Raw genomic sequence first — 21264 nt, forward strand, 5'->3', positions numbered from 1 at the left:
TTTTTTCCCTGAACCTAGGCTACAAAATATTTGCCCAACGTGTGCAACTTAAACAAGCCCGTCTATGCAACTGCTCTATGCCAGTATGCAAAAGCTATGATAATGCATGCAATACTTTATTCTTATATTTTTTCATGCATTCTGGTCCCTCAGAGGCCCCAGATCACCCCGCTCTCGGGCTCACTTTTTGTTCTGGCACCTCCCAATTTACAAATTAAGCACTAAGCCTCTGTTCTCCACTGTGTTCTCCACTGTGGGAAAATAAAGTGCACCAAAAGTCCTGTATTGATCTGATAGCCATGGGTGAATATGCATGGTTGGAAAGAAAGCTTTAAATGCATTGCTCCTACTATACCTGGGGATGCTGGTCAGATATGTTACAACATTCTGGAAGTCCTCCGGTACGAGGTCGCTGAAGCCTGAGTACTCAGGGAAGGTGATGATTGGGGCACCATCTTTCCCTCTTCCTCCTGCACACAGAGGGGTAAAACAATTGGTTGTTATAAATGTGTCCATTTTGTTACATTCATTCGTTTACACCAGACATTGACAGGCAAATAAACATGAATTGGATGCAATCCTACATTCGGCTGTTACAGATATTATTGATGCTGTCAATAGAAAAGTTATATTTACACTAATTAACCACAAGATGGTAGCATTGGGTTAAATAATGTCAGCATTGTTTGCCAATGTTTGATAAAATTTGATAATTCTTTGACAATTAAGTCATTATTTAATTATTTGAAACATGAAACTTAACAAGTTTGATAAGTGAATATGTTGATCTAACTGAAAGAAAAGTTTCTTATTAAATCCTGAAACAAATGAAGCAGCCATATTATAATACATGATCCTATATCTCTACAATGAGAGATTGATCAGTCAAAGTGTATCACTATGAGAAAGCATAGTGGAGCAGCAAGGCCACCATTTATCTAAAGTGTTCCACATCACTCAACATCATGCCCCCAGTGCTTGCCATCATGAGTGGAGATCGGGGACTAGGGTTTGGCCTTATTATCTAGGTAGAATTCTTCTCAACGTCAAAACAGTTCCGTTTAGGATGACAGAGGGGAACTGCTGTAAATGGTATCTTTGTGCACGGCCTTTATTTGCCCGAGGCAGTCTGATTTTCTACTTAAGGCTTGTGTCTGGGCACTCGCTTTATTTGGACACATTACTCTCATTCCTGAGGAGCACGTGAAGAAACATTGCCTTTGATATTAGTGGTGAGGTAACGGTAGCTCTTTACTTTCAACACACATTGACTAACTTCTCCTCCTCTCCCTTCTCTCAGTCGGTTCCAAAAATGTACCAATCACACAGACAAGCATAACACCCTCCTCCCAAACTCCAACGCTGTCACTGTCTTTGTGCTAAAAGCAGCATTTTGTTCATTTCCTGTGCCATCTCGCCTGCCATCCATCCCACAGGGTGACATCTCACCTATCAGTCCTCCCAGCCAGACACATCCAATTACCTGCTGATGGCAGAAGAATCCATACCTGCCGCCACAGGAGATCCATACACATGTCAGAGCTTGTAGTCTACTTCTCTCACTGACAACAACACTACATCAGATAATAATCAGAGTTAGAAAATACAGCGCTGTCTGGAAAACTCCACTCAGCACCACCTCTTCAGGTATAAGTACTGCCTGAAAGTAATTTTGGAGGAAAACCCATTGAGAGACCCATTGAGAATTAAAAAAACAGCTTGCGGTGTAGGTCATAAAACATTCTTGTGTTTTTTCCACAGTAAAATTACATAAGTCTGAAAGCTAGCTTTTCTGAGCCAGGGTTTTTAGACTGAGGCATAAGCTTGGCTGAAGTGCAGCAGACCGACCCCTGGTGGTTTGACATGGGTGGGACGGAATGGAAACAATCCCTGTCGAGGCAGAGGCTTTGGTGTGGACGTCCCGCCCAATAACTACCCACAACTCTCTCTGTTATTGTCCCAGCTTAGGCCCTACACCTCTGCCACTTCTATGTCTCCAGTAACTAAAATATGGATATGCCAGAAGAATAAGACTCATTTATTTGTGCTCCAAGAAGGTTATGAGGGAAATAACGCAGAGATGGAAAATGTTTGAGAGAGTCCTCAGGGTTGATCTGTGAGCATACAGATATGATATAGGGGACTCAATGTTCTCACATACATGTTAATAAGACTATACAGTACTGTATGTACAGTTGAAGTCGGAAGTTTACATACACCTTAGCCAAATACATTTAAACTCAGTTTTTCACAATTCCTGACATTTAATCCTAGTAAAAATGTCCTGTCTTAGGTAAGTTAGGATCACCACTTTATTTTAAGAAATGTGAAATGTCAAAAATAATAGCAGAGAGAATGATTCATTTCAGCTTTTATTTCTTTCATCACATTCCCAGTGGGTCAGAAGTTTACATACACTCAATTAGTATTTGGTAGCATTGCCTTTAAATTGTTTAACTTGGGTCAAACTTTGTGATGGCCACTCCAATACCTTGACATTGTTGTCCTTAAGCCATTTTGCCACAACTTTGGAAGTATGCTTGGGGTCATTGTCCATTTGGAAGACACATTTGCGACCAAGATTTAACTTCCTCACTGATGTCTTGAGATGTTGCTTCAATATATCCACATACTTTTCCTACTGCATGATGCCATCTATTTTGTGACGTGCACCAGTCTCTCCGGCAGCAAAGCACCCCCACAACATGATGCTGCCAACCCCATGCTTCACGGTTGGGATGGTGTTATTCGGCTTGCAAGCCTCCCCGTTTTTCCTCCAAACATAACGATGGTCATTATGGCCAAACAGTTCTATTTTTGTTTCATCAGACCAGAGGACATTTCTCCAAAAAGTACGATCTTTGTCCCCGTGTGCAGTTGTAAACCATAGTCTGGCTTTTTTTGGCGGTTTTGGAGCAGTGGCTTCTTTCTTGCTGAGCGGCCTTTCAGGTTATGTCGATATAGGACTCGTTTTACTGTGGATATAGATACTTTTGTACCTGTTTCCTCCAGCATCTTCACAAGGTCCTTTGCTGTTGTTCAGGGATTGATTTGCACTTTACGCACCAAAGTACGTTCATCTCTAGGAGACAGAACACGTCTCCTTCCTGAGCGGTATGACAGCTTCGTGGTCCCATGGTGTTTATACTTGCATACTATTGTTTGTACAGAGGAACATGGTACCTTCAGGCATTTGGAAATTGCTCCCAAGGATGAACCAGACTTGTGGAGGTCTACAATTTTTTTTCTGAGGTCTTGGCTGATTTATTTAGATTTTCCAATGATATCAAACAAAGAGGCACTGAGTTTGAAGGTAGGCCTTGAAATACATGCAGGTACAAATTATTACTCAAATTATGTCAATTAGCCTATCAGAAGCTTCTAAAGCCATGACATAATTTTCTGGATTTTTCCAAGCTGTATAAAGGCACAGTCAACTTAGTGTATGTAAACTTCTGATCCACTGGAATTGTGATACAGGGAATTATAAGTGAAATAATCTATCTGTAAACAATTGTTGGAAAAATTACTTGTGTCATGCACAAAGTATACGTCCTGACCGACTTGCCAAAACTATAGTTTGTTTACAAGAAATTTGTGGAGTGGTTGAAGAACGAGTTTTAATGACTCCAACCTAAGTGTATGTAAACTTCCGACTTCAACTGTATGTATGTACACATTCACTACTTCCGGATCCCAAAAGTGGCCATTTCAGGCACTGAACAAAGCTTGTGAATACAGTCAGAGGAAATGGTTCACGGTGTAATGTGATAATGCTGTTATTGTCATGGAGCAGACCAGACAGGAGGCCGCTGAGGTGAGAACGGCTCATAACAATGGCTAGAACAGAGCAAATGGAATGAGATCAAACACCTGGAAACCATGTGTTTGATGTATTTGATACCATTCCACCGATTCCATTCCAGTCATTACCACAAGCCCGTTCTCCCCAATTAGGGTGCCACCAACCTCCTGTGACCTCTGTCCACTCTGGGACAGGAAGTCATTAAGAGGCACTCCTATCGATCAACAGTATTAAAAAGGTTCAAGTCTGCTCACAACTCAATCATGATTTAAGGTCAACACCGGAAATGGCCTTTTGACTGATAATGTGACTCGAAAGGATATGATACATTTCCTTTTTCTGTCTGCGATCCAAATGAATCATGAAACATTGCAATGTGTAGTACTATAGAAGCGATCACACCTTCTCTAAGTGAGCATAATAATAGTCATTTCCATCCTTCGGACATCCATCTTTCCTCCTTCATAAAGGGAGAGGAACTACATTATCTGCCTGTCTGTGTGTGAGGGAAGCAGGAGTAAGGAGAGGAGACAGAGCCCCTAGATACATACCTGAGAGCAGGGCAAACTGCCGGTGCAGCTGCTCTATGATGTCGACAGCCAGCAAGGGCCTGATCTCTTGCTGCATGATCTCATCTGGGGAGGGAAACAGGAGAACGCCTCCAGTCAGCAATCACAGTATCATTGGAGAAAGAGCAGTATTATTAAAACACTGGCGTACAACATGTCCCAACTAATCAAGCCCCGAGGCCATACCCTGGCCCAATCATCATCAGTGGACAAGCCATCTACATCAGTGGAGGCTGCTTAGGGGATGACGGTGCATAATAATGGCTGGAACGGAGTAAATGGAATGGCATCAAACTTCTGGAAACCATGTGTTTGATGTATTTGATGCCATTCCACCTATTCCACTCCAGCCACTACCACAAGCCCTCCCTCCCAAATGAAGCTGCCACCAACCTCCTGTGATCTACATGTCTGACTAGTCAGCTCTGTATGATCTGTGGAAAATGAGGGCAAGGCTGGGCTCTGGACCTTTCCACAGTGTCTGTTCTCTCTCCAACAGTGGTCTCCATGTGTAACGCTGCCCCTCGCAGTCAAGACCTTTAGCTGTGAATGCAGATGAGCTTAGTGTGCCTTTGTTAGATTTCCATTACAAGCTGCAGTAGCGACTGTTGCCCCCTTTCACACAGATCATTCTTTCATTGTGTTGTTCCTGTAAGACTTAGTAGCTATTCTGGATGCTTGGAGGGGAAGGAGGGTTGATGAAGCTCCATCAGTCTGCCTTAATGGTTTGGGGTCACCCTGGCCTGAAGCGCACTGCAGCTAGCTTTCACTGTGAACAAAACACCATCTGTCTGGCCATGGTATAAAGGAGTGTATTAACACAGACTGCACTTTATCCAGTTCTGGTCCTCTAGATGTTTCCCTATAGTCAGATCACGTGGTCAGGATAAACTCCAGGCCCTAGTCAGTCATATCTGCTGTATTGTTAGTTTGGTTGGTGTGTTGTCCACACGGTGTTGATTCTGTGGCAGGTTGTGCCAGCAACATGTGGAGACACCATGAAATAATGCCATGGCAACACAGAAGGGCGCTGTCCTCTGCGCTCCACCCACCTCATCCCAGTGTTCACCTCACCTTTTGCAAGGGAGCCTACAGCCTTCTCCATTTGCTCCAATGAGCAGAAACACATACATTCACTCTCAGCTACAGGAACACATCTATTGGATATGAGGACTTACAGTACATACTGTATTTTCCCCTAATCCAAGCTGTGTGGTAAACTGAATGAATTTATTATTATGACGTGCCATTAACGGGATATTCAAGATTGTTGACCGCATAAGGGTCAAAGTGCAATGCAATTTTGTCAGATATGGACGTGACGGACAACAATATAACAACCTCAAACTTGTATGATTCCCATTAGAGAGTTGAACTGTATGCACCATTTTCTCTACCTGGAAAGTACATCATTTATTTAATAAATGTTTAACGTTAGTTTACCTCAATAAACTATATGGAGGGCAAGCAGGTTTCCTTTTAATCATTAGCTATGGTGAGTTATATGATCATGTAGAAGGTCCTAGAATTCCTTAAATCAAGTAGCCTACTTCACTTTACCCTACTTTCCCTCTAAATCTATTTAAACAAAGGCGCAGTAAAGCTCAAAAAAAGCATCATTGCGTAGCTTACTAATTAACAACATTGCAGCTGTTGTGAAATATTGAGTAGAGGACTGGATAAATGACACAAAGCAATTACAACAGATGTTATATATTTGTAGCCTACATAACTTTTATCACGCAACAATCTAATTTTCACACAGTTGGCCCCCACAAGAAAAGAAAAAAGCCTGAGGCACACTGGCATCTCCCCCACAGAAAACTGCAAAACAACTGAGGCATTTTGTCCCTCAGCATTAACTATGGACAGACAGGCAAGAGTCCCTTGAGCTCCTTAGAAGAAATGCTGAAAAATATCTCAGCCTCTCTCTATACTGTTGTAATGGAAATCAAGTCTAGGACCAAGGCTAGCAACATGAGTGACAACAAACGTGTGTCTCTGTTTGGCATGTAAACACCCTATAACTCCCGACAGGGAGCCAGCCAGCGAGTGAGGGGAGTGAAAATACCTTACCTATGACAGGTCTGGTTCTCTTCATCGTAGTGCCACTATAGTTGGGTGTGAGGAGAGAGAAAAGTCACACTAATCCAGGCGACGGGGGTAAATCACACAGCCAGCAGCGGAAGTTTGTCAAAACAATTTTTTCAACCATTTTCATCCCCTTTCTCCTCTTCGGACTTCCTGAGTAAGTTACCCCAGACACACACACTCCCCCTCCCCACTTACACACACCCGAACACACACATACCCAGCTCGCAAAGTTTCTTTCTAAGGAAGGAGTGCATCTGTTTCTTTGGGCAATTTTTCCAGCCCCAGCTGTGTCTCACAGCTCCACTCTATTCTCTCACAAGGCTCTCTCAGCGCACAGCAGCCACACAAGCAACCTATCAGGACGCAGGGAGGAGGGAGAAGGAAAACACTGTTTACTGCCTCTTTAAGTGGGGGGCAGCCCCAAATGTTAACCATGCTTCTGAGAAAGAAAAAAAGAAAGAAAAAGAGAGAATCAAATCAGAGCGTTTTGTGTTGTGCTCTGGTGTTCTCCTCCCTTCAGCATCATCCCTCTTATTAAAGTTATGTGCTGACTGTGCACCCCTTTCTGATCTGACTCTGTCTCTGTCCTTTCCTGTATCTCCTCTCTTCTCCCCCCTCCCTCCATCCATCCCTCTTCTCTAAGAGCAACTGCATGGGAAGACAAGGGTGTTTATGGTCCTAGAGCAAGTATGTCCCAAAACACCAGTGGCAGCTACTGAGGCATTGTATGTTAAATAAGCAGCTTTCCTTCCTATTGTACACTGTATTCCAAAATAGTGAGATTCACTGAAACGTGCTGTCAAGTTTGCCACATGAAATGTGTTACAATCGTCGCACAAAGGACAACATGAAAACCATTCTGTTGTAAATCCAATTAAATGTTTTAGTGGACCTGAATGTATTATACAATTTCATAAATAAGTAATTTAAAAAAATGTCACTCCATGTACTTTGAATCTATGTCAGGGTTTAGACTTAAAACTCTACCCTTTATTTTGTAAACAAACAAAACAAACTCTTACACACACCCCCCCCCCCCCAGGGAGAGCAGGTAACTGTGCGCCTGCATGTGGCCTAAATAAGAGCGGGAGAAAGAGAATGCAGCCAGTAGATCTGGTATTATGGGATAATTAGCTCTGTGTTTAATCAGTTGGCGGGTCAGCAGCAGTCTACAGCAGGGAGATCAGCTGTGTCTGAACGGGTAGACGGGAAGTTAGCTAGACTCCCTCTCTGCTGTGTCTGCCCTGTCGACCTGTCTGCGTGAGCCACCATGGATTTCACACACAGACAATAAGCCTACTGTTACAGGGTTACATAACAAGAAGCCATTATTGAGGACAAAATAAGGAGACAGCCAATTGTTCGGAAGGAGTGCAAATCAATATGTTGATACATTTTGCATTGTTCTCTTTCCAAACAAAAGACACACGTCACATATACACTCAAATTTTCTGTATGAAAAACTTAGCCTACAATATCCACCACATATAGCCTAAACGCCACACATACTTGCCCTCCACACTATCCTCATGGGATATGAACCCCGTAGTTGACAAATTGAGCACTGGGCTGAGAAATTCATCCCGGTAACTGTCGTCCAGGAGAGGACAGTTGATAGGCTGGATTAGCCTCCCTAATGAGCATTTTAAAGCAGTGGACTATCTAACACAAATCATCCCCTCAGCATCAGGGACCAGCGGACCACAGCACCGTTTTTCGAGCTCCCCTCCCATCAACATGTGACTGTAAAGACACTCAGCCAACCAGCCCATGACGTTCCTCATCCAGTCTGATCCCTGCAGCATGACACCCACCCACACAGACACACACATGCGCGCCAACACATACATACAGGTGTGCGCGTATAGGGTAACACATTTAACTAAATGGACATTTTAAACAGAAGCACAATCAAATTATATGCATAAAGTATTGTATGAAAGTAGTCCAACCTTATAATTTAATAGTGGTTGATACAGCCTCTCCAGAACAAAAGCTTCTGTCTTAAAGGAAACCTCCACCCAAATAAGATATTTTGGTATTTGTTTCATAAATCCATTGTTGACATAGTCCCAAAATGTTTTGCTTGACAACTGTAGTAGGATGTCCCTTGGGGGTATCCATACCTATGTGTGACATGCGAGGGTTAGGTTAATAAACAGGCTGGAGCTAGAACCTCGTTGTCGCCGCTCCTTATTTTAGATCATACTACATGGTGTCAGAAGTGGGTTTAACATTCACATAAACGTGAAGGACGTACCAAGTAAATCATACATTCAGGCTGTTTCAAAGCAGGGAGGGCACAGTGTTGGAGATAAAACAGCGCATATCATTATTTTGCTAGCTAACGAGCAAGGACTAAGTTACTGCTAAGCAACATGTTGCAAGAGGAAGAAGCTGGCGGGATTTCAGGGTTTGCGACTCCAAGTTCAACGGGCTCTGGCGCAAACACGGACAGGCCAGTGGCTAGTGCTGACGAATTTCGCATTTGTCCCCTGGAGAATTTTGTAGGGAGGCGCTTTGAAAGGTACAGGGTAGCATCAGGCTTAAACGTGAAAAATTAGGCATTTCAAGTTAATACACTGATCTACTCCATGGGTGATGAAGCCGAGGATATATTAAATGCTTCAACGTTGACTGAGGAAGAGAAACTTAACTACAGTGCCGTTAAAGACTGTTTTGAAACGCATTTTGTAGGGAGACACAACATTATATTTGAGAGAGCTAGGTTTAATATGCGCAAACAGAGAGTAGGGCACTCACAACGTTTATAACACCGTTTAGCCGTTACTGTTTTAATGTTTTGCCATTTGGAATCGCTTCCGGTCCTGAGCATTTCCAAAGACGCATGTCTCAGCTGTTGGATGGGCTGAGTGGCGTCATAGTCCACGCGGACGATGTGCTCGTGAAGGGACAGAGCAGAACATGATGTAAGGTTCACAGCAGTTCTGACCTGACTCCAGGAGACTGGCCTGACACTCAATGGAAAATGCACTTTTGCACAGTCAGAGGTCTTGTTCTTGGGACACAAAATCAGTGCAGCTGGAATAGAGCCGGACCCAGAGAAGATCAGCGCCATCACAGATATGCCCAGACCCCAGAATGTGGCTGAAGTCAGGACCTTCTTAGGCATGGCCACATATGTGGGTAAGTTCCTCCCACAGTTCTCAGATACAACCAAACCTCTGAGAGACTTACTAGCCAAAGAGAATGACTGGTCATGGGCTCACATGCAACAGGTAGCGTTTGACAAAATCAAAGGAGACCTGGCCTCACAGAGAGTGCTGGCCCAGTACCGTCCCCACGCTAAGACAAAGGTATCAGCAAATGCATCATCCTTTGGGCTAGGGGCGGTCCTCACACAGATGCAGGACAACATGGAATGGCGTCCAATAGCATACATCTCCCGAAGCTTATCCGACACAGAGCAAAGGTATGCTCAAGTGGAGAAGGAGGCATTGGCTATCACATGGGCATGTGAAAGGCTCAGCCAATACCTAATTGACCTGCAGTTTACAGCAGAGACTGACCACAAACCACTGTTGGCTCTGTTAGGGACAAAAGCACTGGACGACTTGCCTCCCAGAGTTCTGCGCTTCCACCTCAGATTACTGAGGTTCACCTACAAGATGGTGTATGTGCCAGGGAAGGCACTGATCACAGCAGACGCACTCTCCAGGGCCCCAATTAAACATCCATTATCAGAGGAGGAGCAATGTCTAGAGGGTGAGTTTTTTTAAAATGTTTATTTCACCTTTATTTAACCAGGTAGGCTAGTTGAGAACAAGTTCTCATTTACAACTGCGACCTGGCCAAGATAAAGCAAGCAGTGTGACACAGACAACAACACAGAGTTACACATGGAGTAAACAATAAACAAGCCAATAACACAATAAACAAGTCAATGACACAGTAGGAAAAAAAAGAAAGTCTATATACAGTGTGTACAAAAGGCATGAGGAGGCTGGCAATAAATAGGCCATAGGAGCGAATAATTACAATTTAGCAGATTAACACTGGAGTGATAAATGAGCATATGATGATGTGCAAGTAGAAATACTGGTGTGCAAAAGAGCAGAAAAGTAAATAAAATAAGAACTGTATGGGGATGAGGTATGTCGATTGGGTGGGCAATTTACAGATGGACTATGTACAGCTGCAGCGATCGGTTAGCAGCTCAGGTAGCTGATGTTTAAAGTTGGTGAGGGAAATAAAAGTCTCCAACTTCAGCGATTTTTGCAATTCGTTCCAGTCACTGGCAGCAGAGAACTGGAAGGAAAGGCGGCCAAATGAGGTGTTGGCTTTGGGGATGATCAGTGAGATATACCTGCTGGAATGTGTGCTACGGGTGGGTATTGTTACCGTGACCAGTGAACTGAGATAAGGCGGAGCTTTACCTAGCATAGACTTATAGATGACCTGGAGCCAGTGGGTCTGGCGACGAATATGTAGCGAGGGCCAGCCGACTAGAGCATACAGGTCGCAGTGGTGGGTGGTATAAGGTGATTTGGTAACAAAACGTATGGCACTGTGATAGACTGCATCCAGTTTGCTGAGTAGAGTAATGGAAGCTATTTTGTAGATGACATCACCGAAGTCAAGGATCGGTATGATAGTCAGTTTTACTAGGGTAAGTTTGGCGGCGTGAGTGAAGGAGGCTTTGTTGCGAAATAGAAAGCCGATTGGAGATGTTTAATATGAGTCTGGAAGGAGAGTTTACAGTCTAACCAGACACCTAGGTATTTATAGTTATCCACATATTCTAGGTCAGAACCATCCAGGGTGGTGATGTTAGTTAGGTACCGGTGTCACGTCCGTCGGATGAAGTAGACCAAGGTGCAGCGTGGTGACCGTACATTTTCCTTTTTATTGAATGTCGCCAGCAAAACCAATAAACAATACAAAACGACCGTGAAGCTTACAGGGCAAAGTGCCACAAACAAAGTTAACTACCCACAAGGACAGGTGGGAAAAAGGGCTGCCTAAGTATGGTTCCCAATCAGAGACAACGATAGACAGCTGTCCCTGATTGAGAACCATACCCGGCCAAAACAAAGAAATACAAAACATAGAAAATAGAACATAGAATGCCCAAAACCCCAAAACACACAGAAAAACACCCCCTGTCACGCCCTGACCAAACTACAATAACAAATAACCCCTTTTACGGGTCAGGACATGACAGTACTAAGGCTGGGGAGACATGCAGGAGGCCTGGCTCTGGGAGCAGGCACAGGACTTACCAGGCTGGGGAGACTTGCAGGAGACCTGGCTCTAGGAGCAGGCACAGGACTCACCCGGCTGGAGAGACATGCAGGAGGCCTGGCTCTGGGAGCAGGCACAGGACTCACCCGGCTTGAGAGACATGCAGGAGGCCAGGCTCTGGGAGCAGGCACAGGACTCGCCAGGCTGGGAGACTTGCAAAAGGCCTGGCTCTGGGAGCAGGCATCGGATAGACTGGGCCGTGGAGGCGCACTGGCGGTCTCGAGCGCAGGACTGGCACCACCCATACTGGCTGGGTGCCCGCTTTCCCCCAGCAAATGTGGGATGCTGGCACCGAGCACACCGGCCTGTGGATGCTCGGCCTCGAAACCGTGCACATCACCCCATAGCATGGGGCCTGACCAGTCAAATGCTCGCCATGGTAAGCATGGGGAGTTGGCTCAGGCCGCACTGGGTTCTCCAGGCGAACTGGGGAAACCGTGTGTGGAGCGGGCGCAGGACTCACCAGGCTGTGGAGGCGCACTGGAGGTCTGGAGCGCCAAGCTGGCACAAGACGTGCAGGGCTGGGGAGGCGCACAGGAGGCCTGGTGCGTGGGGCTGGCACAGTCTTCACCAGACGGCTAGCACGCACCTCAGGACGAGTATGGAGAGCTGACTCAGGTGACATCAATTCGAGGACACGCTCCGTAGGGCGAATGTTGTGCCTCATGCACCAACACAGCAGCTCTCTCATAGCTCTCTCCTCCAATCTCCCCATCAACTCCTTCACTGTCTCTGCTTCGCTCCCTTCGCTCACCTCCAATTTCACCCCGACTGGCTCTGGTTCCATCCTCGGCTCCGCCGACCGTCCCGTGTGCCCCCCCAAAGAAAAATCTTGGGGCTGCCTCTCCTGGCCACGCTGCTTGGTCCCTTGGTGGTGGGTAGTTCTGTCACGTCCGTCGGATGAAGTAGACCAAGGTGCAGCGTGGTGAGCGTACAGTTTCCTCTTTATTGAATGTCGCCAGCAAAACCAATAAACAATACAAAACGACCGTGAAGCTTACAGGGCAAAGTGCCACAAACAAAGTTAACTACCCACAAGGACAGGTGGCAAAAGGGCAGCCTAAGTATGGTTCCCAATCAGAGACAACGATAGACAGCTGTCCCTGATTGAGAACCATACCCGGCCAAAACAAAGAAATACAAAACATAGAAAATAGATCATAGAATGCCCAAAACCCCAAAACACACAGAAAAACACACCCTGCCACGCCCTGACCAAACTACAATAACAAATAACCCCTTTTACTGGTCAGGACGTGACAACAGGTGTCCATTAATGCAATAAGGGACAGCCTACCTGCATCTCAGACCAAACTGCAGCAGATTGCAGAGGAGCAACAACGAGACCACATCTGCAAACAGATAGTGCAGCAGTGCAAAAGGGGATGGCCCAGACAGGAGGAACTGCCTCAGCTGCTGAAGCCCTATTGGGTGCACCAAAGTGACTTCCACTGTAATGGAGACCTTCTCATGAAAGGACAACGGATAGTTATCCCAGAGACTCTACAACCAGAAATGCTAGACAGAGTGCATGATGGACACATGGGGATAACCAAATGCAGACTGAGGGCTCAACAGTCAGTGTGGTGGCTTGGTCTGAGTACTCAGATTGCCAAGCTGGTGGCCCAGTGTGAGGTCTGTACAAAATGTCAACCTTGTCATCCGGAGCCAATGATGGCAACGGAGCTGCCAAAATGGCCATGGCAAAAGGTAGGGGCAGATATGTTCTATTGGAAAAATGACACTTATCTGCTAGTGGTAGATTACTACTCAAGATACATTGAAATAGCAAAGACACCCATAACCACATCAGCTGGTGTTATCAATGGATTAAAGTAAATTTTTTCCAGGCAAGGGGTCGCTGAGGTCCTGGTTACAGATAACGCTCCCCAGTTCTCTGCAAGCTCCTTTTCTGCTTTTGCCGCAGAATATGACTTTACACATGTGACCAGTAGCCCCTACCATGCACAGAGTAATGGTGAGGCAGAGAGAGCTGTTAAAACAGTCAAGGAACTGCTGAAAAAGAACAAGGATCCATACTGGGCTCTGTTAGCTTACAGAGTTACAACACTGCATCATGGGCCGTCGCCTGCCGAGCTCCTGATGGGCAGGAGGCTGCGTTCCCCATTGCCTGTCTCGCCGGTTCAGCTTAAACCCGATGGCCTAACGGGAAGACCTTCGCTGAGAGGGACAAACGGCTGAAACAAACGCAAACAGGAGACTTTAATCAGAGACACCGTGCTACGGAGAGGCCAGAGCTGACCGAAGGTCAACGTGTGTGGATTACAAACTTAAAGACACCAGCAATAGTGCTGAGGGAAGCGGATGCCCCACGCTCCCATGTGGTGGACAGGCTCAGAAGAGGTACAAAGGAACCAAACACACCTCAGAGCTCTTCCAGATCTACCAGCCACACAGACTGAGGCCACAGAAAATGCACAAAAAGAGGGTGAAGGAGAGAGAATGCTCACAGAGCCACAAGCGCACCCAAAAAGTGATGTGAAGCCACCAGAGTGGCTGAAAGACTATGTTACGTGAAGAGAAAACATACTGTTGGGGACCATAACCAGCAAAAAGAGACTGTACCTAAGTTAATGTTCATACTGTGTGATTTAATGCTTTCATACTGTTTCAGGATGTGAAGTAGCATGTTAGAGAATAATACTGGTTTCCAAAATTGCATTTCAGTTATGCTTCAGTGGTTATGCATGTTGAGTTCTTGTTCATTGGAGAGGGGAAGATGTAGTAGGATGTCCCTTGGGGGTATCCGTACTAGAGGTCGACCGATTAATTAGGGCTGATTTCAAGTTTTTATAGCAATCGGTAATCTGTATTTTTGGCCACCAATTTGCCGATATTTTTTTGTTATTATTTTTTTTTACACCTTTATTTAACTAGGCAAGTCAGATTAAGAACACATTCTTATTTTCAATGACGGCCTAGGAACGGGGGTTAACTGCCTTGTTCAGGGGGGATTCGTTTTTGCAACCTTCCGGTTACTAGTCCAACGCTCTAACCACCTGCCTTACATTCCACTCCACAAGGAGCCTGCATGGCAGGCTGACTACCTGTTACGCGAAGGCAGCAAGAAGCCAAGGTAAATCGCTAGCTAGCATTAAACTTATCTTATAAAAAACTATCAATCTTAAGATAATCACTAGTTAACTACACATGGTTGATGATATTACTAGTTTATCTAACGTGTCCTGCGTTGCATATAATCGATGCGGTGCCTGTTAATTTATCATCGAATCATAGCCTACTTCGCCAAACGGGTGTTGATTTAACAAACGCATTTGCGAAAAAAGCACTGTCGTTGCACCAATGTACCTAATCATAAACATCAATGCCTTTCTTTAAAATCAATACACAACTATATATTTTTAAACCTGCATATTCAGTTAATATTGCCTGCTAACATGAAATTGTGTCACATCTCTAGCGTTCATTGCACGCAGAGTCAGGGTATATGCAACAGTTTGGGCCGCCTGGCTCGTTGCGAACTAATTTTCCAGAATTTTTACGTAATTATGACATAACATTGAAGGTTGGGCAATGTAACAGGAATATTTAGACTTAGGGATGCCACCCATTAGATAAAATACGGAACGGTTCCGTATTTCATTGACAGGAAAAACGTTTTGTTTTCGAGATGATAGTTTCCAGATTCGACCATATTAATGACCTAAGGCTTGTATTTCTGTGTGTTATTATGTTATAATTAAGTCTATGATTTGATAGAGCAGTCTGACTGAGCGATGGTAGGCAGCAGCAGGCTCGTAAGCATTCATTCAAAACAGCACTTTCGTGCGTTTTGCCAGCAGCTCTTCGCAATGCATTGCGCTGTTTATGACTTCAAGCCTATCAACTCCCAAGATGAGGCTGGTGTAACCGATGTGAAATGGCTAGCTAGTTAGCGGGTGCGCGCTAATAGTGTTTCAAACGTCACTCGCTCTGAGACTTGGAGTGGTTGTTCCCCTTGCTCTGCATGGGTAACGCTGCTTCGAGGGTGGCTGTTGTCGATGTGTTCCTGGTTCAAGCCCAGGTAGGAGTGAGGAGAGGGACGGAAGCTATACTGTTACACTGGCAATACTAAAGTGCCTATAAGAACATCAATAGTCAAAGGTATATGAAATACAAATCGTATAGAGAGAAATAGTCCTATAATTCCTATAATAACTACAACCTAAAACTTCTTACCTGGGAATATTGAAGACTCATGTTAAAAGGAACCACCAGCTTTCATATGTTCTCATGTTCTGAGCAAGGAAATTAAACGTTAGCTTTTTTACATGGCACATATTGCACTTTTACTTTCTTCTCCAACACTTTGTTTTTGCATTATTTAAACCAAATTGAACATGTTTCATTATTTATTTGAGGCTAAATTGATTTTATTGATGTATTATATTAAGTTAAAATAAGTGTTCATTCAGTATTGTTGTAATTGTCATTATTACAAATAAATAAATAAAAATCGGCAGATTAATCGGTATCGGATATTTTTGGGCCCCCAATAATCGGTATCTGTATCGGCGTTGAAAAATCCTAATCGGTCGACCTCTAATTCGTACCTATGTATGACATGCGAGGGTTAGGTTAATAAACAGGCTGGAGCTAGAACCTCGTTGTCGCGCGTCCTTATTTTAGATCATACTACAACAACACTCACATTTTCACTATATGTAACTTTCAATATACAGAAATCATTCCTGTGTGATGCCCTTTACATCACATGATGATGCGTTTTGCATCATATGATGCTAAATTTTATTTCTGTATTTTAAAAGTTACTTATCTTGAAAATGTAAGTGCTGACAAGCAAAACATTTAGGGACTATGTCAACAATGGACTAATGAAACCAATACCAAAAGATAGTTTTTGGGTGGAATTTTTCTTTAACTAAAGGGACATGAGAATCTGTGACCAACACTCCATGCCGAGCGCAGCAGGAGCCCATAAAACAGAGTGAGGTAGTGTTTTTTGGAAGAACTAGGTCAAGCATCTCTCCACCACCGCCCTCCACCAGTGCTTTAAGAGGAGGAGAAGCCCTCACGCTCACGCTGACATCTACACACAGGGAGAATATGACTGCTAATATTTCTCTCTGCAAGAAGATCAAATAGAAAATCGAACATCCTCTTACAATATGTGTCCAGTATTCTCCATCATTGAGTAGTAAAACTACCTTTAAAAGGTTAATCTAACTGAATACATTTGGTAGAATTGATTGTGTTTGATTTCTGTATAATGTACTCCATTTGACTTGCGTTGCTAATTTTCTCACAAAGCAGTGTCACATACAGTGTATCTATCTGTACAGTACGCAATTCCATATGTACCCAGGACATTTCTATGGTCATGGATCTACGAACAGTACTGATATAATCTCCTTCAATATTGTTGGAGAAGAAGCTTGAATATAGTAGATATTTGTTCGTAAATCCACATACGTCCAAAAGAGCACGTTTCCCATTGACACTCAGGAAAAGGGAGGTCGTGCAAGAAAACAATAAAAGGATGTGTCAGACAGGTCCATTTATCTTCCAATAACAAAACTCCCCTAGTGATGGATATCAGATGAAAGCGAAGCCAAAACTGTCTTTGGAAGTTGGACGAGCCCCAGATGTGTAATAATCTGGACTTCAGATGGAGGGAATACCAACCAACTGGATAAAAATAGGGCAACAAATTGGGATTTTGACCATGAATTTTGCCCAACATTCATGTGGAAACTTGTTCTAGGAACAGAATGAATGGACGTCATTATAATGCTGAGAGATGAAAGGACCTCTGAGGAAAAGACGTCAAAGCCATGTGATGGTCATTATGGTTTCAGCCTTACACTCAGGACATTAAGACGGATATCCCATTCTCTTATTAACAATCAAAAACTTCTTGGAATTGCGCTTGGACAGATACAGAAACTGCTTTCTGGCAATAAAATATGTCACTTTGTTCCGACTAAAGAACCTTATCTCAGATACACCTTTGAATGCAGACAGTTCAGGAAGAGCAAAACGTGACACATATCCTTACTTGAATGTACCCAAACAATTTAATTGCATTTATATCTTCAGATACACATATTTTGAACCAGATGCCGTGAAGGACATAGGCTTGGCAGCTAACTGGATACCATAGGTGATGATTTGCTTCAGTTGCAAGGGATAATCACACATAAGAAACGGTGCATGTCTAGGCATTGAGGGTTTGTGGGACCATCAACTGCTTCTGGGTAGGTTATTTTGTGATATCATTCAACTTTGCCAGCTAGTCTTTTCCCACACGTTTAAAACAGTCAGCAGGACATCTTTATCCAACCATAGACACCATGATTCAGATTATCATTCTTTTTAAACATGGAGCCATTTCTTTTCTGCTGTCATTGCCACTACTCCACAGAGAGAAACATAAAAAATTGTGCAAGCTTGCATGCATGGTATAAGACATGTTCTACTCAAGTGTTCTTTTAAAGGTTGTTGTGATGTGGAGCTTTCTATCCAGGACAATGCAAGCCATTTGACATGCAGATAGGAAAGCAACCTGGCATTTAATAAGCATGTCTGAGAAGGTGAGAACTGCCATGCCTATTCATAAATGCATCAGTCTAATATTAGAAGGAAAGGCATACCTCAGATAGCATCAGCAGCAGACTAATGAAATCTCACCAAAGCATTTACATATAGCAAGGCCATACCAGGGCCTTAGCAGCATCACATCAATCAACAAGCGCAGCCTAATGGTTAGAGCGTTGGACCAGTAACCAAAATGTAGCTAACTCGAATCCCCGAGCTGACAAGGTAAAAATCTGTCGTTCTGCCCCTGAACAAGGCAGTCATTGTAAATAAGAATTTGTTCTTAACTGACTTGCCTAGTTAAAAAAAAAACTGACAGAGGAATGGAGTGAAGGAGAGGTGCTGAGAAGGAGGTTGAAAGGGAAGAGAGGGAGGACATACTTCTCCCCGTGGCTGACTCAGTCTTCTGACACACCCCCAGAAAGCGGTGGTAGGACTCCATCTCCCCGGCAGAGATACGCACCATGGAGGAAGCGCCACGCGTGTGCCGCCCGCATGCTGAACACCGTGAGGGGATGGTCTGGTACCGCGGGGAGCCGTCCATCATCCCACCACAGCAGAGTGCCAAAATATCTGCACTACTCATCTCTGAGAGTGTGTGCGTTCGTGTTCAAGAGATGGCTTTCCTGCACACCAGCCTGTGTAGCTCCTTCCTACGCAGTGCCTAGTGTAGTCAAGGTCAGTCCAGACTCCAGCCCAGGGAGACAGGGACAGAAAGAGCTCGGAGCGGCTACCAGAGCTTCCCTCTCCTCCTCGGCTCAGTCTTCCTGAATCACCCCTGGTCTGCTTTTCAAGTCCCCTGGACGCTCTTCTCTTACAGTGCCTTCCATCTGATAGTCTGTCTCTCAGCGCAGCACATCTCACACACATACACACAAACACATACTGTACACAGTACGCACACACCCAGTCCCTGCCAGCCTCTGCCACTGCAATTATTCCTCTTCAGTCCCGGGAGCCAGTTAGCTGCTGCCTCTGACCTCTGCCTACGTCTCTTCCCTCTCTATGTCAGGCACATGCAACAGAGGATAATCAAAAACCCTCCTTATGTAACCTCTAGATAAGCTTAGGTGACTTCACACTCAGGGGAGAATCTAACAGTGAAATGCAATGTATTTCTCTGTGAAGCACAACATGTATGCACAGAAGCAACAGGTAACTATACTGTATAATACATTCCAATGTGAATTGATCAGTCATTTTGAATTCCCCAGCTCTATTTGTGACCAGGTTCCCACAAGGTGTTCACAGGGTAATCACCGGCCTCTCTGTTAGGTCACATTGCTGAACGTCTTAAGCCTGTAAGCACGCAGAGCTCCTTACTCAAGACGTCACAAGGAAACACAACTCCACTCAACCACCAGCCCCTGCCTACTGTTATCTACTGAGCTGGCTTCTCCAGTAGCACAACTTAGCTTACATCACATCTGTTTCACACCACTCGGAGGCAAAAGAGTCGTGGAAACCAGACCTGTATGAGTGTGAAAGACACAGAACATGTAAATTAAGGTTTAAAGTAGGTAATCCAGTCACTTACACATAACTGAGCCCATGGCGAGGTCTTCCTGTCTGGACCGAACCAGACCGCTGAACACGACAGTCCTGCCCTGAGGGCTCCAGCTGTGGTTATGGAAAACTGTGCAGAGCACCACGGAGCAGAGTCCTTACAATGTGTGTGTCTGTGAGTGTGTGGGTACGTGTGTGTGTGTGTGATCTGTCAGGGCTCTCGCCAGAGGTCTGAGTTCAAGTCTTGTGACCAGTGGAGCTCAGGAGACTGGCATGGTTTACACCAATATCCTCAACTATACCCCGAGGCACTGGGGCTTCCCTTTCCTCCCCCACCCAGCTCAACATTCAGCCTCTGTGATGTAGAGTGCTGTGTGGACACTGTGCGTCAGGAACACAGCACAAAAGGCACTGCTTTTCCTCTTTCTGGCTGTAGCTCATTTACTGTCCTTGTCTCAGAAGCACTTTCTCACCCCTCCCTCACAAGACACTCTCATTGGTAAAGGGGATGTACTTCATGAGAATAATCATGAAGAATAATCATAATGACTCAATCATACTAAGTTACACCCATGGGCATGGCACTTGGTGTAAGTTTGTAGAACTGCTATTGTAGCCTACTATCTGACATTTTTCTAACATTCATTTACAATTTATTTTTAATTTTTAAATTTTACCTTTATTTAACTAGGCAAGTCAGTTAAGAACAAATTCTTATTTTCAATGATGGCCTAGGAACAGTGGGTTAACTGCCTTGTTCAGGGGCAGAACGACAGATTTGTACCTTGTCAGCTTGGGGATTCAACTTGCAACCTTGCGGTTACTAGTCCAACACTCCAACCACTAGGCTACCCTGCCACCCCTGTTCTGTGTCTTCAGGCTTCACCACACCGTGTGCTGTAAGAACTTAACCATTACATCATCATGTGTCCATTTAGTGTCAAAGTGATGACCAATATGTGTGATACTATAGTCTTGATGTTTGTCACATGGAATAGGAGCCAGTGGCCTTCCTGCTTTTAAAAATACATAATACACAGGTCTGTATCTTAAGCTTACCTTTCCACTGGCTGATAAACATAGATCACTCTCGCTAGCTAATCTTAGTACACTGGTCTATTCAGGTACGACTTTAATGACAGTGATCGCCGTGTGGCTCCGTGTGGCTCAGTTGGTAACGCATGGTGTTTGCAACGCCAGGGTTGTGTGTTTGATTCCCACGGGGGACCGGTACGGAGTACAAATGTATGAAATGTATGCATTCACTACTGTAAGTCGCTCTGGATAAGAGCATCTGCTAAATGATGTAAATGTATATTTGGCTTTAGTGTTTACCTCTGCACGCACCTACAATACACATTTACTACAATAAACAGCTCAGTCCAAAAAGATCTCAAACATACAGTGCACATATCACATAATCTGATATTGCCACATTTTCCATAT

The 21264-nt window shown here is 44.4% G+C and overlaps 1 protein-coding gene across 13 annotated transcripts in view; it reads right to left on the minus strand.

The window, feature by feature from the left end:
• LOC106584308 (guanine nucleotide exchange factor DBS) overlaps positions 1-21264 on the minus strand; it is a 90789-nt gene that overhangs the window by 61846 nt on the left and 7679 nt on the right. For 12 of the 13 annotated variants that reach the window (XR_006761582.1, XM_045706531.1, XM_045706530.1 and 9 more), the window contains exons 2-3: positions 4357-4440; positions 356-470 (exon numbers count right to left, since the gene is read on the minus strand). Coding sequence is in view for 12 of the 13 variants with exons in the window: in XM_045706531.1 (XP_045562487.1) it covers positions 356-470; positions 4357-4440 (199 nt within the window). In the remaining variant the exon portion in view is untranslated. Of the gene's footprint in view, positions 1-355; positions 471-4356; positions 4441-6450; positions 6791-21264 lie in introns of those variants that run through there. The other variant, XM_014169410.2, reaches the window with a different exon arrangement.

The sequence above is a fragment of the Salmo salar genome, chromosome ssa23 (genome assembly GCF_905237065.1).
Source record: "Salmo salar chromosome ssa23, Ssal_v3.1, whole genome shotgun sequence".
In the NCBI taxonomy this organism is placed as follows: Eukaryota; Metazoa; Chordata; class Actinopteri; order Salmoniformes; family Salmonidae; genus Salmo; species Salmo salar.